Here is a 21662-nt window from a genome sequence, read left to right as displayed (position 1 = left end):
ACATATTAGGGAAACCATTACATGCATAAAATGGAAAGCAGCCACAGTAAGGAAAGAGGCACTTCACTGGGAATTAGATTGGCAAGTTCCAAGAAGAAAAGCGTTTTTAGTCACAGGATTCAAACCAACTGCTTCCATGGAAAGTGGAGATAATTCAGAGCAGAAGAGGACTGCCATGAATGTGTAAGTTGGGTTTTTCTACAAGGAGAAGAGAACTGAGAACGGAAGCCGCCACCTAGCCTCTTACCTTTCATTATCATTTCAAACATCACACTGGCGAGTAAGGGTCTAAAGATGGATACTGCTGCCCACTGGCAGGCATCATCTGGGAATGATGTTCCCTCCCCAGATAGAAGCAGGGATTCCTCTGTTCTCAGCAGGACGATGCATCTTTAGGGATCAGGAAACCCAAGAGAGAGAGAGAGAGAGAGAGAACAAGTATTTGTATTTTAGGGATAAAGATGTTTTCAAGGGAGCCTTATTGTTTTCCCAAAAACAGGATGTGGCATTTCCAACTTTTATTGCACAAGTTTGGTAAATGCAATCAGCTGCCCCCTGAGATACCCAGGTTGGCTCCATTTTGCCCACTGGGGGCATCAGTGTGCAGTGTCTTGGGTCTGCACCTCCAGACCCACCCAGACCTTTCTTCAGCTGGCTCTGTGTCCCAGAGCCTGAAAGGTAGGGCCTAGTGGACTCGCTTCCCTCTGGCCTCCAGTTGGGGGGGCCAGTGGGAGCGCTGGTAGGAATCGGAGGGTGGGAGGACAGGGATGTCGGGGAACCTGGTAGTCCTGCTCTGTCTGGCAGCAGTGCTCTAGCTCTGTATCCTGGGAGTCACTGCCCTCCCCCACCACCCTGTGCCTTCAGGCTCAGCCTGATGCCGCTAGCTCCCAGTCCAACATTGTTCTTGCAGTGTCCTATGCCCGGGGCACAGCTTTATAAATCACTAAACTTTCTTCCAGCTATCCCAGTGTGACTATGCCCTCTGCTCCTTGCTGGGACCCAGACTGATATGAGGTCAGGCATCTGTGAACTGGTCACCCAAGTCATACGTGGGTCTTCTGGGCAGCAGCGCCACACTGGGCCACAATGGCATAGGAGCTCTGGTTTTCACTGGGGCCTCACCCCCTGATCGCAATGATGACCATGTTTCCTCTTTTCCTTGAAGTCACCTTTTCTCAGCCACCCCTATAACTTTTTCCTGACTTTCAGTGTCCTAGGGGCCACCTTACAGTGCCACACACATTCTGCCCCCAAGATAGTAAGTACCCCATACTCTCAGCCTCCCCAGTACCCTTTCCTCCTTGGAAAGTGTGTGACTTGTCCTGCTACCTCCATTCCCCTCAGAGTTCATCCTCTGTCTCTCTTGGTCTGCTATCTCAATCAGAAATTTTGCTTCTATGAACAATACTAATATGTTTACTCTTCCTCATTTGAAATAAAAACTCATTTTATGGGGTGCCTGGGTGGCTCATTGGGTTAAGCCTCTGCCTTCGGCTCAGGTGGTGGTCTCAAGGTCCTGGGATCAAGCCCCACATTGGACTCTCTGCTCAGCAGGGAGCCTGCTTCCCCCTCTCTGCCTGCCTCTCTGCCTACTTGTGATCTCTCTCTCTCTCTTTCTCTCTCTCTCTGTGTCAAATAAATAAATAGAATCTTTAAAAAAAAAAAAAACTCATTTTATTCACAGCTTTCTGGAAGAATGATTCCTTAACCCAAAGGAGTGAGTCTAATTGCTGGGTCATAGGATAGCTCTATTTTTTGAGAAACTTCACACTGTTTACCAGAGTGGTAATGTGTGTTAGATTAATTTCAGGTGTACACTATAATGCTTCAACAAGTCCATATATTACTTAGTGCTCATCGAGGTAAGTGCACTCTTAATCCCTTTCACCTATTTCACCCATCCCCCAACCATCTCTCCTCTGGTAACCATCAGTTTGTTCTCTATAGTTAAGAGTCTGTTTCTTAGTTTGTCTCCTTTTTTCCTTTTGTTTGTTTGTTTTATTTCTCAAATTCTACATACGAGTGAATCATATTGTATTTGACTTTCTCTGACTGTCTTATTTTGCTTAACATTATACTCACTAGATCCATCCATGTTGTTGCAAAGGGCAAGGTTTCACTCTTTTTTTAATGGCTGAATAATATTCCTGTGTGTGTGTGTGTGTGTGTAGATAGATAACATATGGGTGCATATATCCCTGCAAATGTATTTTTGTGTTCTTAGGGAAAGTACCCAGTAGTGCAATTCCTGGTTCCTAGGGTATTTCTATTTTTAATTTCTTTTTTTTTTAAGGATTTTATTTATTTATTCGACAGAGAGAAATCACAAGTAGACAGAGAGGCAGGCAGAGAGAGAGAGGGAAGCAGGCTCGCTGCTGAGCAGAGAGCCCGATGCGGGACTCGATCCCAGGACCCTGAGATCATGACCTGAGCCGAAGGCAGCAGCTTAACCCACTGAGCCACCCAGGCGCCCCTCTATTTTTAATTTCTTGAGGAACCTCCATACTATCTTCTACAGTGGCTGCACCAATTTGCGTTCTTATCAACAGTGTATGAGGGTTCCTTTTTCTCCATATCCTCGCCAGTACTTGTTTTTTCTTGTGGTTTTGATTCTAGCCATACTGACAGTGGTGAGGTGGTGTCTCATTGTGGTTTTCATTTGCATTTCCCTGAGGATGAGTGATGTTGAGCATCTTTTCATGTGTCTATTGGTCATCTGGATGTCTTTGGAGAAATGTCTGTTCATGTCTTCTGCCATTTTCAAATTGGATTATTTGGTTTTGGGGTGTTTAGTTGTATGACTTTATATATTTTGGATACTAACCCATTATCATATTTGTCATTAGCAAATATCTTTTCCAATTCAGTAGGCTTTTAGTTTTGTCTGTTGTTTGCTTTGCTGTGCAGAAACATTTTATTTTGATGTGGTCCCAATGCTTTATTTTTCCTTCTGTTTCCCTTGCCTCAGGAGACATATCTAGAAAGATGTTATGGCTGATGTCACAGAAATTACTGTCTGTGCTCTCTTCTAGAATTTCTATGGTTTGAGGTCTCACATTTGGGTTCTTAATCCATTTTGAGTTTATTTCTGGATATGATGTAAAAAAGGTGGTCCAGTTTCATTCTTTTTCGTGTACCTGTCTGGTTTTCCCAACACCATTTGTTAAAGAGACTGCCTTTTTCTCATTGCCTATTCTTGACTCCTTTGTCAAAGATTAATTGACCATAACACCATGGGTTTCTTTCTGGGCTCTCTATTCTGTTTCATTGAGTTATGTGTCCATTTTTGTGCCAGTACCATACCGTTTTGATTCCTACAGCTTTATAATATAACTTGAAATCTGGAATTGTGGTATTGCCAGCTTCGTTTTTATTTTTCAAGACTGCTTTGGCTATTCTGGGTCTTTTGAGATTCCGTACAAATTTTAGGATTATTTGTTCTAGTTCTATGGAAAATGCTCTTGATGTTTTTATGTGGATTGTGTTTAGTCTATAGATTGTTTGGGGAAATATGTTATGTTATGGGGAAATATGTTATGGAGAAATATTTTAACCATTTTTTTCTTCCAGTCCATGAGCATGGAATGTCTTTCTATTTGTTTGTGTCCTCTTCAATGTCTTTCGTCAATGTTTTATAGTTTTCAGAATACAGGTCTTTCACCTCCTTGGTTAGGTTTATTCCTACGTATTCTATTATTTTTGGTGGAATTGAAAGTGGGACTGTTTTCTTAATTTCTCTTTCTGCTACTTATTAGTGTATAGAAATGCAAGGGATTTCTGTACAGTGATTTTGTATCCTGCAAATTACCAAATTCATTTATCAGTTCTAAAGTATTTTTTTCATTGGAGTCTTTAGGATTTTCTATGTGTAGTAGCATATCATTTGCAAATAGTGAAAGTTTTATTGCTTCCTAATGAATTTGTTGCCTTTTTTCATTTATCTATAAATATTTATTAAATACTATTTTTCAACTTCATACTTAAAAAATACCAAACTTGTAAACACTCAACTAGATGAGCTAAAACGAAAAGGCCTGATAATAGTGTGAAGACAGTGGGACAGCCGGAGCTCTCCTGCATCGCTGGCAGTATTGACTCAAGCCAAACCCGCGTACACCCTGTGCCCTGGCTCATCCATCCCTGGGTGTACACCCCACAGACGGGACTAAGAATGTTCTTAGCAGCATTATAGATCGTAGCCAGATGGGGAGTAGTTAATAGAATGGTGGGATAAACTCTGGCATATTCAGACACTACAGAGCAATGAAACAGAAGGAACTTCTGCACGTGGCAACGAGGGTGGTGCTTCGTGAAGTTCAAAAACAAGCTCCAGCAACGGGCGGTGACAGGAGAAGTAAACGGTGGTTCCGTCTGGAGGTTATGGCTGGGAACCGGGAAGAGGCGCCCACGTGGCCGCCTCCTGCTGGAGCCGGTGTTCCCTCCCTGACCTGGGCAGCGGTTGCCCAGGAGAGCACGATGTCCAAGTTCACACTTAGGAGCTGGCCCCTCAGGTGTGTGAGGGTCATGATGCAATTTTGTTGCCTTTTATTGCCTTTTTTTGTCCAATTGCTGTGGCTAAGATGTCTAGTACTATGTTGAATAAAAGTTGTGAGAGTGAATGTTCTTGTGTTGTTCCTGATCTTAGGGAAAAAGCTCTCAGTTTTCTCCATTGAGTATGATGTGCACTGTGGATTTTTCATATATGGCTTTGATTATGTTGAGACATGTTCCCTATGTTCCTACTTTGCAGAGGGTTTTTTATCATGAGTGGATGTTGTACTTCGTCACATGATTTTTCTGCATCTATTAAAAATGTTCACGTAGTTTTTATCCTTTCTCTTATTGATATAACATATCACATTGATTTGCAAATATTGAACCACCCTTGCATCCCAGGAATAAAGCCCACTTGATTGTAGTGGATGATTGTTTTACTGTATTGTTGGGTTCAGTTTGCTAATATTTTGTTGAAGATTTTTGCATCTATGTTCATCAAACATACTGACCTGTAGTTCCCTTTTTCTGTGACGTCTTTATCTGGTTTTGGTATCAGGGTAATGCTAGCCTCACAGAATGAATTTGAAAGTTTTCCGTTCTCATATTTTTTGAATAATTTGGGAATAGGAATTAAATCATCTTGAAATGTTTGGTAGAATTCACCTGTGAAGCCATCTGGTCTTGGACTTTTTTTTTTTTTTAATTAACATATAATGTATTATTTGCCCCAGGAATACAGTTCTGTGAATCATCAGGCTTACACATTTCACAGTAATCACCATAGCACATACTCTCCCCAGTGTCCATAACCTAGCCACCCACTCCCTACCCCACTACACCCCAGAAACCCTCAGTTTGTTTCATGAGATTAAGAGTCTCTTATGGTTTGTCTCCCTCCCAATCCCATCTTATTTCATTTTTCCCCCCTACTCCCCACGACCCCTGGCCCTGCCTCTCAAATTCCTCATATAAGGGAGATCATATGATAATTGTCTTTCTCGGATTAATTTATTCACTTAGCATAATGCCCTCTAGTTCTATCTACATCATTGCAAATGGCAAGATTTCATTTCTTCTGATGGCTGCATAGTATTCCATTGTATATTTATACCACATCTTCTTTATCCATTCATCTGTTGTTGGACACCTAGGTTCTTTCCACAGTTTGGTTATTGTGGATGTTGCTGCTATAAACAGTCGGGTGCACGTGCCACTTCGGATCACTACATTTGTATCTTTAGGGCAAATACCCAGCAGTGTGATTGCTGGATTGTAGGGTAGCTCTATTTTCAACTTTTTGAGGAACCTCCATACTGTTTTCCACAGTGGCTGCACCAGCTTGCATTCCCACCGACAGTGTAGGAGGGTTCCCCTTTCTCTGCATCCTCAACAACTGTCATTTCCTGACTTGTTAATTTTAGCCATTCTGACTGGTGTGAGGTGGTATCTCAGTTTGGTTTTGATTTGTATTTCCCTGATGCTGAGTGATGTTGAGCACATTTTCATGTGTCTGTTGGCCATTTGGATGTCTTCTTTGCAGAAATATCTGTTCATGTCTTCTGCCCATTTCTTGATTGGATTATTTGTTCTTTGGGTGTTGAGTTTGTTAAGGTCTTTATAGATTTTGGACACTAGCCCTTTATCTGATATGTCGTTTGCAAATATCTTCTCCCATTCTGTCAGTTGTCTTTTGGTTTTGTTGACTGTTTCTTTTGCTGTGCAAAAGCTTTTGATCTTGATGAAGTCCCACTAGTTCATTTTCACCCTTGTTTCCCTTGATTTTGGTGATGTTTCTAGGAAGAAGTTGCTGCGGCTGAGGTCAAAGAGGTTGCTGCCTGTGTTCTCCTCAAGGATTTTGATGGATTCTTGTTGGACTTTTGTTTATTGGTAGTTTTTTGATTACTGATTTAATTTCATTGCTGGTAACTAGTCTGTTCAGATTTTCTATTTCTTCCTGATTCAGTTTTGGTAGGCTATATGTTTCTAGGAATTTAAATCTTTGTATTTCAGTGGTGTTCGTTGTTATTTCTCCTCTTTCATTTCTAATTTTATTTGAATCCTCTCTCTTCTTTTTGATGTGTCTGGCTGAAAGTTTATCAATTTTGTTGATCCTTTCAAAGAACCAGCTCCTGATTTCATTGATATGTTGTTTTTTTATTTACTTTATCATCTATTTCTGTTCTAATCTTTATTATTTTCTAACTTTTGGTTTTGGGTTTTGTTTGTTTGTTTCTAGCTCCTTTAGATGTTAGGTTAGGTTGTTTATTTGAGATTTTTCTTGCTTTCCAAGATAGGCCTGTATTGCTGTATACTTCCTTCTTAGAAACACTTTTACTGTATCCCAAAAATTTTGGACCTTTGTGTTTTCATTTTCACTTGTTTCTTTGGTTTTTTTCTTCTTTAATTTCTTCATTGACCCATCCATTATTTAGTAGCACGTTATTAACTTCATGTATTTGTGCTGTTTCCAGATTTTTTTTTCTTGTGCTTGATCTCTAGTTTCATAGCATTTTGGTCAGAAAAGATGCATAATATGGCTACAATCTTTTTGAGTTTGTTGATATTTGTCTTGTGGTGTAATATGTAATCTATTCTGGAGAATGTTATGTGTACACTTGAAAAGAATGTGTATCTGCTGTTTTAGAATGGAATATTCAGAATATATCTGTTAAACCCAACCAGTCCAATGTGTCATTCAAAGCTACCATTTCCTCATTGATTTTCTGTTTTGATAATTCTGCCCATGATGTAAGTGGGATGTTAAAGTCCCCTACTCTTACTGTATTACTCTCAGTTAGTTCCTTTATGTTTGTTATTTACCTTTTTTAATATATTTGGGTACTCCCATGTTGGGTGTATACATATTTACAATTATTATAGCTTCTTGTTGGATTGTCTCATTATTATATGGTGTCCTTCTTTGTCTCTTGTTATAGTCTTTTTTTCAAAGTCTACTTTGTCTGATATAAGTATTGCTCTCCAGGCTTTCTTTTGACATCCATGTGCATGATAAATGTTTCTCCATCCCCTCACTTTCAATCTGCAGGTGTCTTTTGGTCTGAAATGAGCCTTCTAGGCAGCTGATAGATGGGTCTCATTGTTTGGATTTTTTTTTTAAGATTTATTCATTTATTTGAGAGAGAGAAGGAGAGAAAGCATGAGTGGAAGGGGCAAAGAGAGAGGGAAAGAGAGAATTTTAAGTAGGTTCCATGCCCAGTGCAGAGCCTGACACAGGGCTTGATCTCAGGATCCTGAGATTCTCAAGTCCAGTGAGTATCTTTTGGACCATTACTTTAAATTCCCTATCAGACATGTTACTTATCTCCATATCGCTTAGATCTGTTGCTGTGGTTTTGTCCTGTTCTTCCATTTGAGACATATTCTTCTGTTCTCCTCATTTTGTCTAACTCTCTGTGTCTGTTTCTGTGTTTGAAAAGTCAGCTATGTCTCCCACTCTTGAAACTAGTTGCCTTGTGAAAAAGAGCTCTTGTAGCATCCTGCAGGTGCAATGTCCTCTGTTCCCAGAACCTGGCACTGCAGGGGGGTCTCCCATGTGTGTTGTGTGTTCTGTGTGTTGTGTGTCCCCTGCTGTTGTGGCTGAGCCACTTTTTCCTTTCCTTCAGCCCAGGAGAGCTCAGTGGCTCTCCTTGCTGTTTTGGGCAGTGTTTGGTCCTGGTGGTGTTTGTGGGCCAGTCTGGGGCCAACCCAGGCTTGAGTTGAGTCATACCAGTTTGCCAGACATGCAGTAGCACCAAACTGCAGGCTGCTTTCCCTGTGTTGTCCCCTGAGATGCTTTCACTGGCAGGTGGGGCCTGCAGTCAGCCCAGCTGTCTGCACCCAGCCCACTGCTGGAGCCCCAGTATGATTGCTTGTGTGGTTATCTTTCCCTCTCCCCAGGGCAGGAGTCACTTTGGAGTGGCACTGACCCTTGCTGGGGCTGCTGGCACACTGCCCAGTTTGTGGGTCTGGTTTGAGTGGGTTCCAGGCAAAAGCACACCAGAGGGGGCAGATCCACAACCCTCACAGGTTGGGTAGGGGGAGTGCATGTAGGCCAGTTAGGTAGTGGATATCCATGCTCTGCTGGTTCCTGCAGGTGGTCGTGGGAATTTGCTTGGAAGCAGGAGAAGGAAATGGTGCTTACAAGCTCCTTTGCTTCTAGAGAAGTCTTCCAAGGAGCCCTGCTCCTCCAGCCATTTCTGAGACTAGCAAACAAATCTCCTTCCCATATACCCCAGGCATTTTTTAAACCGCTGCTTCTATGCTGTATCTCTGTTGGCTGTTTGTGGTGCTGTCTCTTTAAGGGTGAGGACCCAGTTTCCTTTTGCCCTCCATCCTCTCCCAGAGCTGAGTCACTGATTTTTAAAATTCCAAGGACTCCTGGCTGAATCAGTCAGTAGAGCGTGCAACTCTTGATCTCTGTGTTGTGAGTCCGAGCCCCACTTAGGAATAGAGATTACTTAAAAATCTTAGGTTGCCTCTGGCTGCCTCCATCAGTTAGCCATTGGACTCTTGATTTCTGCTTGGATCATGACCTCAGGGTCATAAGAGGGAGAAGTAGACTTCCTGCTGAGTGGGGAACCGGATGTAGGACTTGATCCCAGGACTCTGAGATCATGACCTGAGCTAAGGTAGAGAGAGACTTTACTGACTGAGCCACCCAGGTGCCTCTCTCTCCCTCTCCCACTGCTCCCCCCCAACATACACAGCATGTGTGCGCATGCTCGCGCTCTCTCTCTCTCAAAAAATAATAAAATTTAAAAATAAAATAAAAGCCTTTAAAAACTGGATAAAAATGAAATTCCAGGCTTTCAGTCCTGCTGGTTATAAGAACTCACGAAATTTGGCTCCTCTGTCTTTCAGAACCAAATATTATGGGGATTCATCGTCTCCCGCGCAGGCTCCCCAGTGTAATAATCTGTCTCCCTCCCTTTTCCACAGCTCCATCCCCACCCAACCCCCCTTACCCTGCATATAGCAGTGGTCTGTTTACCTCCCCATGCATCTCTGCCCTTCCTACCCTCTTCAGTGTGATCTCTTCTCTACCTTTAGTTATGGAGTTGGTTCTAGTCTTCAGGTCGTTTTCTGGGTTATCTACAATGATGAGAGTGTCGTCTGTTGTAACTCCCATTGTATACCTATCGATATTCCCACTGCATCTGTCAGACACATCTATCTATGTGAGCTTAGGGTCCTCCTGCTTCACTATCATCCCAGCAATCTTCCAGATTCGTTTTAAATCAGATTCTTCTATCTGTAGTCTAAATAAAAATTGTTCATGTTCAGGAGGAAGTTAGTAATACCAACTTCCACATGCCATTCTAATCCTGGGAAATACAGAGAAAGGTGTTCAACTTGATAATGGATGGTACAGCCTAACAAATGTCTAACATTCAAATACCAAATGCAGTCTCATGAAAGCAGAGAAAATATAGAACACTTCCATGAAGCCATTAGTTTTTATTTTTTTTACTCTACCTGTACTTTTCATACATAGCAAACAAGACTTTCCCAAAATTAGTATTGAGATTCACAGAAATCAACAAAAGCCAGATGATAACCTAACATTTACTGAAGTACCATAATATAATAGCTAACACTTACTGAATTAATAGCTAACATTACTATGCTAAGCACATTGCCTGCATTATCTTGTTTACCCATTTGATTTAATCCAGCAGATGCTTTTATTATTCCCTATTTTGCAGATAAGGAGGGTGAACCTTGGAAAGGTTCCATAACTAGCCCAAGATCATAGTGTCAGGGACATGACACATGTGTCAGTCAACTCTACTGCCTTCCTACAAAATCCCACCCATGAAATTAAAATGAAGCTTGTAAGAGTCACTCATCACCCTGTACCTTCCTCCCGTGAAGAACCATCTTTCTCTTGTCCACCCCAGAAAGGCAGGTTGCTGCATACACAGAGGTAGTGGTCAAGCTCACAATTCCAAGCCCTTAAAAACAACTGGAAATTAAACTCTAAACCCCAAGAATTAAAAGCAATGTGCCCTCAGGTGACACAGTTGATTGATGATAGAGGCCAACGTGAACCCCCCGGGCTCCTACTAACTACTCTGGTGTCCCATGTCATTGAGGTACCTTGCATTTTTACCTGAATCAGTTCTAAGAGAAAGTCTTCTAAACTCAGAAAACCAACAGGTACCACCTAACCCATTGAGAACAGTGTTTGGGCTCAGGAATCATGTAATATGAATCATACAATAAGACCATTACATCCCTATTGCCTTCACATGCAGTGATTATGCTTCCCTCAGACTGCATTTCTGAAGGTAATGGGATTAAGTGGGGTTCTTCTTTTTAAAGATTTTATTTATTTATTTATTTATTAGAGAGAGTGTGAGAGAACATGAGAGGGGAGAGGTCAGAGGGAGAAGCAGACTCCCCGCAGAGCCGGGAGCCCGACACAGGACTTGATCCCAGAACTCCGGGATCATGACCTGAACCAAAAGCAGTCATTTAACCAACTGAGCCACTCAGGTGCCCTATTAAGTGGGTTTTTAAATTGAAAATTCCACCTGCAGCAGTTTGTCGCTTTGCTTTTTCTCTGTCTACCTTGCGTTATAAGGTTTTTCATAAGACACTCAATACTGTGGGAAATTGTGCACTTGGATGTGTCTTGAGTGGACCTGACATCTCTTTAGCCTCTCCTCCAGGACCCTCTCTGGCATACATAACTGCTGTCTGTCTGTCCTCCATCTAGCATGGCACCACGCTCCTCATGGTCGCCTCCTATGCCGGTCACATAGACTGTGTGAGGGAACTGGTTCTGCAAGGAGCAGACATCAATCTCCAGAGAGAGGTAGGTCAGGTTTACACTTGAATAAGAATGACCCAGGTGACAGAGACTCGAAATTTTTACAGTGGTGAATTGGTAAGGAAGACCAGATTAATCATTGCTTTTTTCCTACATGGCATTAATGCCCATATTGTGGACTTTGCTGGCCTAAAATAAGGCCCTGGAATAGACCATTGGTTGTACTTCAGTGGAATGAAGTATTCTCAAGCATGTGTTATAGTCTGAGGCAACCAAACCTCTAACCACATTCCCTAAGCCCTCATACATTTCCTCCCAAGCTTAAATCAGGTCTTCCTTCTTCCCTTGGGAAGAGGTGCTGTAGAAGTTAAAGGATTTTCATGGAGATTTTTTTGTATTTTTAAAAAGATTGGGTCACCAACCTGTTCTGAATGAGGTTCACTTGCTGGACTATCTCAGTCATCCTCATCAAACTATGATTTCAAAGGGCTTCTCTGACTGGCCACGTGTTAAATAAGCTCTCTCCAAAAAGCCATTTGGTGGACATTGAACTAAAATGTGAGCCTGTTCCCACGCTTCATTCAAAGGCCACCTTGGGAGTTCAGTCTGGCCAGAGGATCCATTCTTGGTCCAATGTGGAAGAGTAGTGGGAGGTTGGACATTTTACCATATTTGGGGAGTCAGATCTGAGGGGGATCCATTTATTCCCAAGCTGATCTAGGGCCTTGCAAATTAATCTTTCTGGGGATACATCCATAGGTCAACCCTAAAGTGAATCTGACCTCTCTGTCCAAACTAACTCAGACCCAAGATGGCATCCTGGGGCAAGCTCCAGACTGAACTGGAGCATTTGATTTTCCTTGATCCAGTCTTATCCTAGGGCCTACCCTCCAGTTGTTTCAGAAAAGATGAGTCATCAACCAAACTTTGATCAATCAGTACACCCTGTCTTCCAGCCTGGACTGCTCCCTCTGAGTGGAGATGTGAGGGCTGGTTATTCTGTGGGGGCACCTGTAGTCCTTCCCGTCTCCCTTCTGGGTGTCACCTTGGCTCTGGACCATGGAAGAATGATACTTGATGAATAGACTCTGGAGTCTGGTTCTCCATAGGCCTGGGCCAGCAAGCCTGATCTATCAAGAGAAGCCATACAGACAGATCATAGCAAATCCAGTCTCACAGACAGAGTCTTTGGAGCAATTTTCACAACACTGGAGCATTGTTTTAAGCCATTTTTCACGTCAGCAGCTAATTTCCTTCTGAGAGGAAAATGTTTGGGCCCATTTAGAATTATAGTTTGCAATTACCCTAATCTTTTTGTTTTTCCTTTATGCTTCACAGTCTTGGTTTATTATAGCTTTAAAGAATAGACTTTTCTCTAATAAAAAAAATGTGATTCAGATATGCTCCTCAAAAAACTTTATCCTGAAGGGCAAGTTCAACACGCACAAGTATATCTTCAGAACAACTGTGAAAAGCTGGGAGAAGAGAAATATTTGTTTGCTTTCCAGCCAATGTATGGTTTTTATGGTTTTATATTTATCTGTTTCATTCCAATTGCTCCACTAATATTCTTAGATATGAAAACTATTGTGCGTTGAACAAAATGGCCCTCAAGGACTTACTGAAGTGTGCCCAATTTTGAAGTAAACTTGTGGCTCAAATAATGTTGCTACATGAATGCCCAGTGGTCCCCTGAATTTCCCGAGGCCACCTCAGCCTCTGGTGACAGAGCTGCCAAAGAGAGGCCCCAAGCTCACACATGAGGTGAGTACCTAGCAGTGCTGTGGAAGGTACTCATGTAGCAGGCTTCTATCTGGGTTCATTCTTAGTCCATTTTTTCCATTTAATCCATATCAAAATACTTGTTTCCTGAAAAGGTACCTGTCATTGTTTTCTTTGGATGGCTGTCTACGTACACAGAGCTTGCAAGAACAGGAAGCTAACGACCCAGAGAGACCATTGCTCTAAAGAACCAGCAATATCAGCTAAAATTTTCAGGGTTAGGAACTGCATGTGCAGTTGTCATGAGGCCCTGGGTTACAGTAGTAAAGCACATACATTTAAGACCTTTATTCACATTCCGGCTGGAGTCTGGCTCCTTTATCTACAGATGGCCACATTCGTGTGCACCATGATTAATGAATGGTACGTGTATGTTCCAAAATTGATTCACACTGCTATAGATATGGTTTTTCAATTAATATATCATAAAATCTTGGCGAAAAGTCCTTTTTCTTAGGAAAGAAACAATTTCTAGAAATTATCTCTGGTAGTTTCTGAAATTTAATGTCTGTTAAGAAGATGAGGGTTTTCCTATGCTAGCCAAGTTTCTTCATCCAGACCTGGTTACATCCTCAGGTTTCTGGAACTCAGGGTTCTCCACCATAGGAAAGCAATGAGAGGATGCCTCCCACTTGTTTCTCTGGGAACCAAGGGGAAAGTCACTCCCATGTGGCAGGCAGAAAGGCTCTGGGAATGGTCACATTACCTGTGCCTCCCCAGGGCAGCACCTGGTTGGGGGCATAGCCTGAGATAGAAGGTCATGACTAGGAAAGTATTGGCTTGTGTTCTGCCACAGTGGTTGGGCTCATTGGTCCCTGTCTCATACACACACACACATGCATACACATATACACATATATGTATATGTGTATGTGTATACTCATATGTATACACATATACACATGTGTTTGTATATGTGTGTATATGTGTACACATATACTTGAGAACAAGCTTCAGGGTCATCAATAATCCTTAGGGCCTGCTCCTCCTGGCTTCTCCCACCTGGATGGGAAGCTACCACTTTAAGACTTCCAGGTGAGCTGTGGAAGGTGTCTCTCCTCAGTGTGCCTGGGAAGGTGTAATGTGTGAGCTTCATCCCTGCTCAAAGCACTGGAGTGAAGAGCATCTTTATTTGGAAACTAGATATTCCCCACAAGAGCAGTACAATGAATTTGCTCCTATCACACAATGATCTGGCTACCAATCTTTGAGTAGGCTTGTGAAAATGGCTGGGAAGGGAGGATGCTCAAACTGTGTCTCCGAGTATCCCTGATCTCGTTTAACATTTGGAACCAGGCTGTTTCTTGTTCCTATGTCCTCTTTTGAGGAATATTTTGAGTCTGTTTGGGTGAATTACTTAGATTATTTCTTGGGCTGGTAGCTTTCTACTGTGGGTACTTAACTCTGTAGCCAGAACTCTTCCCTGTAAGAATCAATGCCCATGTCACCAAGCATGGTAGTTAGATCCCTGTGGCCTCTCTAACAAATTTACCACCTACTAGGTCACTTCAAAGAACAGAAATTTACACTTTTACAATTCTGGAGGCCAGAAAATTCAAGGTGTGTCCACAGGGCTGCACTCCTTTTGAAAGCCCCAGGGGAGAACCCTTTCTCTACCTCTTCCAGCTTCTGGTAGCTTCGGGTATTCCTTGACTTGTGGCCGCATCCCCCTAATGTCGGCCTCTGTGGTCACATTACCTCTTCCTCTCCTCTATATCAAGTGGGTCTCTATCTAACTGTTATAAAGACAGTTGTCACTGGATTTAGGGCCCCCCAGGACAAGCCAGGATAAGTGCCTTTTCTCAAAATCCTTAACTTAATTCCATCATTTGCCACAGAAGGTAATACAAATTCCAGAAATTAGGACAAGGACATATCTTTTGGGTCCCTCATTCATCCCATTAGACCAACAATAAAGTTCCCCTTTCATATTCTCACTTCTCGGAACAAGGAATATAATCAGTTCAAGTGTAGCTCCCTCCTAGGTTAGAAGGCTTACATACAAGGATATTGTTTGTGCAAATGTACAAACAAATGCAATGTAACTAAATGCCTTAAAACCAGCTGTTTGTTCTCTCCTAGTCAGGTACAACTGCCCTGTTCTTTGCTGCCCAGCAAGGACATAATGACGTCGTGAGATTTCTCTTTGAGTTTGGAGCATCCACTGAATTTAGGACTAAAGTAAGAGAACTTTCTTGATTTCATACCCCATTGAAGAATTTTAGCAATCATGAATATTCATGTCTCTCCATCCATAGTATGAATTTTTGCTTTTTTTTTTTTTTTTTTTTTCTTCTTAAGCCTGGGTTAAAGCCTCTGCCTTTGGCTTGGGTCATGATCCCAGGGTCCTGGGATCGAGCCCCGCATTGGACTTTCTGCCCCATGGGAAGCCTGCCTCCTCCTCTCTCTTTCTGCCTACTTGTGATCTCTGTCTGTCGAGTAAATAAATAAAATCTTTAAAAAAAAAAAAAAGAAAAGACTTTATTTGTTTTAGAGAGATAGAGAACACAAGCAGGAGGAGGGGATGAGGGAGAAGCAGACTCCCCACTGAGCAGGGAGCCTGACATGGGGCTCCATCCCAGGACCCTGAGGTCATGACCTGAGCCAAAGGCAGACACTTAACTAACTGAGCCACCCAGGCACCCCACTCTTTTTATAAGATTTTCAAGCCTAAGAAGGTGGATTTCACAAAGTTACTTATAATGGTTGAGAGGTAGTCCTAAGGAATCAATTTAAAACATGACATTTTCCCTCTGGGCTCCTAATTTTATGGGGCATTATTTATGTTTTGTCTTGCACTGGTAGCTTTCTACTTTGGGACACTAAATTTTGTTGTCAGGATGGATACAATAGCTGGTGCTTTATAACTCCCTGTTTTCGTGGGCTTTTTTTTTTTTTTTTTTTTTAAATATTTTATTGATTTGACAGACAGAAATCACAAGCAGGCAGAGAGGCAGGCAGAGAGAGAGGAGGAAGCAGGCTTCCCGCTGAGCAGAGAGCCCGATGCGGGGCTCGATCCCAGGACCCTGAGATCATGACCTGAGCCGAAGGCAGAGGCTTTAACCCACTGAGCCACCCAGGCGCCCCTTTTTTTTTTTTTTAACTTCAAGATTAATCCCAGTGCTCTAATAGGAACTATCAAAGTATTTAAGCCACTCTTAGTGGAATCTGAGCAATTTCTTTTTTTTTTTTTTAAGATTTTATTTATTTATTTATTTGACAGAGATCATAAGTAGTCAGAGAGGCTGGCAGAGAGAGAGAGGGACGCAGGCTCCCTGCTGAGCAGAGAGCCCGATGTGGGGCTCAATCCCAGGACCCTGGGATCATGACCTGAGCCGAAGGCAGAGGCTTTAACCCACTGAGCCACCCAGACGCCCCAAATCTGAGCAATTTTCTAAGGAGGGTGATCTGACAGGCAGTTTACTTTCTGAGATGCCCTCACTGAAGTTTGTAACACATGATTACAGTTTACATAGTTGGGCAAGTAGATGCGGTTCTTCTTTTAAAGAAGTCATTGATTCTTCATACATGACACACAGATAAGAAAACTCAGGTTGCAGAAAGATCAGTTTTGTGTTTGCGATATGATTGTACACAATAACTTGGGTTTATAGTAGGAAAATTTGAACGGCTTTAACATTTTTGGAACTGTCAACTTACTTCCAGCCTGATCAGAACCAAAAACTTCCTGGAAATTTGCCTGACTTGGAATCTTTTAGGCCTTCTTAAACCATTTTATGTGAAGTTTGGATATCAGGGGAGTTTCCAGTGGATTTTTTTTTTCTTTTCCTTTTAAGATGCTAACTATTAAGTAGATCTGAATTTCAGATAAGATCAGTCTGTTCTGAACGTGCCGTTGGACGGTACACATGCCTCCACACATGCTGCATATAATATACAATAATCCAAAAAATATGTGTATGTATTTTTATATTAATTATCATTTTATTTGTCATTATAAAAGTAATACAACTAAAAATAGAAAGTAAAGTTCTACAAATGTAAATCTCAGGTCTTTGAACTAAGTCAGAATCATCATGCCCCAGCATATGGCTGCTTCAGTCTTCTTGGTTAACAAGTTAATGCCGGCTTTCAGCCTTTGTCCCTGCAGCAGTGTGTGCTGTCCCAGAAATCCATGGAACACAGGGCCTGGAGCGCAATTCCATATGTTTCCATTAGGTCACCTGCAGGTGTCCAAGAACTTTCCATGGGAAGAAGAGAATGTCGAAAGGTGTTCAGTTTTCATATGATCCTATCATCAAAATTGCCTTTGTTTCAACAGTTGTTCTCATCATTATTAAAGCTATATCCCCCAAAATGTGTTTTTTTTTAAAGATTTTATTTATTTATTTGACAGACAGAGATCACAAGTAGGCAGAGAAGCAGACAGAGAGAGAGGGGGACGCAGGCTCCCTGCTGAGCAGAGAGCCGGATGTGGGGCTCGATCCCAGGACCCTGAGATCACGACCTGAGCCGAAGGCAGAGGTTTAACCCACTGAGCCACCCAGGCACCCCCCAAAATGTGTTTTTAAAAATAAAAGGTACAGAGGCATCTGGGTAGCTTAGTCAGTAAAGTGTCTGCCTTCAGCTCAGGTCTTGATCCTGGGGTCCTGGGATCGAACCCGCATCAGGCTCCCTGCTCAGCAGGGAAACTTTCTATCTCTCCCTCTGACCCCCTGCTCACCCCCAATTCATGGGCACAGGCTGTCTCTCTCTCTCAAATAAATAAATAAACTATTTAAAAATAAATAAATAAAAGGTACAGGGGCACCTGGGTTAAGCATCTGACTCTTGATCTTAGCTGAGGTCACGATTTCAGGGTCATGAGTTCAAGCCCCGCATTAGACTCCACACTGGGTATAAAGTCTACTTAAAAAATAAATAAAATAACAAAAATAAAAGGTTCCAGCTCTTCTATGACAATCACCATATTTTATCTATTCTCTTACCTCATTCGGCAAAGAGAAAAACTGACAGAACGATAGTTGGAAATGTTGGTGTTCCTCGCTGCTATTGCGATTTTTGTTGCACATACACTCCACCCACATTGGCCCACCCCCCACCAGTCTCAGCCCTCCAAGTCTGTCCTCCATTCTCCCCCCTTCAAATCACAGCTCAAGTGCCCACTCCCCACACAAACAGCCTCTGAACAAGGGAGCTCTTACAACAGCGTTTCTCCAAGTGAGGCCCACCTGCCACCTTCACACCACAGTCCCCTCACATGACTGGTCAGAAAGTCTGTTTCTGGGCCTCACCAGAATCAGACTCCAGGAGGGTGGGAGTCGGAGAGCGGGCGTTCTGCATAAACACTCTGTGCCTCAGATTTAGAAACCACATTCTCTTAGAGTTAGGATTTGTTTTTCAGAACCAGATGACATGTTCTTACGTTATTTACAACTAGCACAGATGTCCACAGACCAATTTGCAGAGCCAAACAAACAGCTCCCCAGATGTAGATGGGAAAAGATAATGCCTTGGCTGTAGCACCTGAGAAAAACCATCAAGGGTTTCAGTTGACCACAGACTCAGTGAGTCAGTAATGTGATGTGGTTGACATGAAAGCTGATTCTAATTCAGGCTGTCAAGATAAAAGTAGAGTAAATGGAACAAAGGAATGTCCCATTTCCCATCGGACCACATCTACTCTTCTGGGCTCCAGTTCGTTCTAGGGCCCACATTTTAAAAGAGATCTGGACAGACTGGCACATGTTCAAAGGAAAATGCTAAGTAGGATGGTGAGAGGTTCATGGGGTGCATGCAGTTACCCACTCTTAATGCACCCACACCTTATCCCTTGAAGACAATGGCCCCAGATGGTTACTCCATAAATCACCTTAATCTTCGAGGCCCACAGCTGGGGGAAAACACAGGGAGAAGCCAATAGTTGTCAAGAGAGTCTCTAGACAGAAGACACAGGAGACTTTTCAGGTAATCCCAAGACAGAAGTGACTGGTACAGGCTTTCTAGTCTTCATTTCCTTTATTGAGATGCAAATAGATAATTCTGCATTGACATGGGCAGACTCACAATAACATAGTCCAGTAACTGTAATGTATCCCAAGCACGTCATCCACATGTATGGCATGATGCCTTCAGGAGGAACCCTATCATGACTCTAAAGAGAAAGAGATGAAAAAGGAAAGGTGAGTTTGTTGTCATCTATGAGGAATGTCTTTCCCAAAGCTCTCCCTCTGTGGGAGCATCTGCTTGGTAGCCATGTCTGCACCCTTCTAACATGGTACTACCTTGCAGGATGGGGGCACGGCCCTGTTGGCCGCCAGCCAGTATGGACACAAGCGGGTGGTAGAGACGCTGCTGAAGCATGGAGCCGACATCCATGACCAACTCCACGTGAGTGCGTTTTCAAGGGGACGTTAGCTGGACGCTTGCCTACCCCCTCCTCAGCCACAGCATTGCAGTCTAAATTCAGATGCCAGAAATGCCACTTCAAAAATATTTTAATGAGCGGTAGGACTTCAATCCAAGAAAAAAATGGAATTAGCCTGATGAGCTTTTTCTATGGAGAAGCACATAACCTTGTTTACCCACCTTTGTTTTACCCTTTAAACCTCTCATACATATGCGGCAGCTCATATAACGTATGTGGTCAGGAGCTTCAAAAATCACGTGACACATACTTACCCGTAAGATAACCAGCCCAGCATATGGGCTTGCTGAAAAGCAGAATAATGCTCCTGTCGTAGAGTTATCCAGGAGGAAGAGCACACATAGAGGAGAAATCAAGTTATTCGAAGAGAAGTGAGATGGGGGGTGTGTGTGAAGAACTGAAGTACACATACACCAGCAGCCTTGGAGAGGCTCCTGCTGCGAGTGTGGGTCTGTTGCAGCTAATTGACAATTAGCACATGGCCCAAAGGCTCTTTCCACCGTTGTCGTCATTCCTGTTATTCTGGTTTTGGACAGTAATAAAAATAAAATATAAGGAGATGAAGTGACTTGATAGAGTCATCACGAGGAGTAGAAGGGTTCCTACTGCTGGTTCCATAGGAATCGTATTTTAGGCTATCCCACCAGCAGACACGCACTGCTCACAACACCTTCACAGACATGTAGTGAGATGTGTCGGTGGGAGCGTCTCCATTTGAACACCCTCCCCTGAGTTTACACGATGGACTGCCACGTCACAGACCTCTTTGAAGCACATAGCAGCTAGCACCACCCTTTTGCACTTCAAAATCTGTAACACCCTTTGAACCCGCAGCTTTCTCACTTCAGTGACCAAGTTCCTTGATATGGGTCTGAGGGAGTGATTCTCAGCTCTGGCTGCCATTAGAACCACATAGGGAACTGGGGGTTGGGGGAGGGCTTCCAAGCCCATCCCAGACGGAGCTGGAATCTCTGAGGGCACAACCGGGCAGCAGATGGTTCTGACGGGCAGCCAAGTCTAAGAACACAGGTCCACAGCTTTGGCTAATTCTTTGGATGCATATAATGAAGTATATGTGAGAGCATGAATGAGTGTGTGTGTGTGTGTGTGTGTGAAGGAAAATGAGTTGTGATTTTCATCCTATTACCATTAATAGTCAGCAATCCAAATGGACTGGCATATTTGTGCTTGTTAGACAACATTCCATCCAAAAGGCTCACCCCAGAGTGGCAAATAATCTTAGAAATGCAGAGTTTGGGGAGAGCCCATTCCTGTACTAAATTATTCTCTGTTATGAAGTGACTCAAAAAATTTCATGCACCGGGGCACCTGGGCGGCTCAGTTGGTTAGGCACTTTGCCTTCGGCTCAGGTCATGATCCCAGGATCATGAGTCCGGCGGGGGACTCATGATCCCGGAGTCCCAGGATCAAGTCCGGCATTGGACTTCCAGCTCCATGGGGAGTCTGCTTCTCCCTCTGACCTTCTCCCCTCTCATGCTCTTTCTCTCTCTCTCTCTCTCTCTCTCAGTTAAATAAATAAAATATGAAAAAAAAAAGAAATTTCATGCACCAAAACTTCCATTTTATGCTAAGACATTCACCCTCACCCAAATTGTCCAAATACAAATGTTTCCACTAAAAACAATCAGAACATGGAGGATCCCCAGTCAATGACTCCTGAAAGCTTCTAGGAACAGAAATGTGTTGTGTGCAGTAAAAAATGCAATGCTTGGATAGGCATTTTAGGGAATGTCCAAGTTAATGGCTGCGAAGAGCACGGTAGATTTTCTGTGGCCACACAATGAGGAGCAGCTGAATATTTCATCCCCATATCAAACATCTGCTTAAAGATCTATAAGACTGAGTAATTTTTTAATGATTGCCTGAAGAGGAGTCTGGCAGCTCAGCTGACACCCACCAGAAACCTAGCATCCTCCACCTGGCTGGACTGGCAGGGAAAAGCACTTTGTATTCTAACTTGTGGTTAAGGTTCCTGATGGGAGGGGTGGTAATTAACTGGGTGAGCGAGGTGTTTTCCACTAGATTGTGCCCGGGTTTTCCACTGTGGTCTGGAAATAATGAAGCTCGGCCCACTCTGTGATTGCTGTCTACAGGCGACAAGCCTCTGGGGAGGAGGCATGCTCTGAGCCGAGTGCTGTGTTCGCTGCCATTACCAGTGACATGTCTTTAAGAAAGAAATGCCCAGAGGACACAGACACT

At 42.9% G+C, this 21662-nt stretch overlaps 1 protein-coding gene across 2 annotated transcripts in view; it reads left to right on the top strand.

The window, feature by feature from the left end:
- ANKRD29 (ankyrin repeat domain 29) overlaps positions 1 to 21662 on the top strand; it is a 53088-nt gene that overhangs the window by 11880 nt on the left and 19546 nt on the right. For both annotated transcript variants that reach the window (XM_046026026.1, XM_046026025.1), the window contains 3 exons: positions 11219 to 11317; positions 15137 to 15235; positions 19307 to 19405. In XM_046026026.1, the coding sequence (XP_045881982.1) occupies positions 11219 to 11317; positions 15137 to 15235; positions 19307 to 19405 (297 nt within the window). The remainder of the gene's footprint in view (positions 1 to 11218; positions 11318 to 15136; positions 15236 to 19306; positions 19406 to 21662) is intronic.

The sequence above is a fragment of the Meles meles genome, chromosome 12 (assembly GCF_922984935.1).
Source record: "Meles meles chromosome 12, mMelMel3.1 paternal haplotype, whole genome shotgun sequence".
Taxonomy (NCBI): domain Eukaryota; kingdom Metazoa; phylum Chordata; class Mammalia; order Carnivora; family Mustelidae; genus Meles; species Meles meles.
The sequence above is the reverse complement of the archived record's forward strand: the minus strand, read 5'-3'. Positions and strand labels throughout refer to the sequence as shown.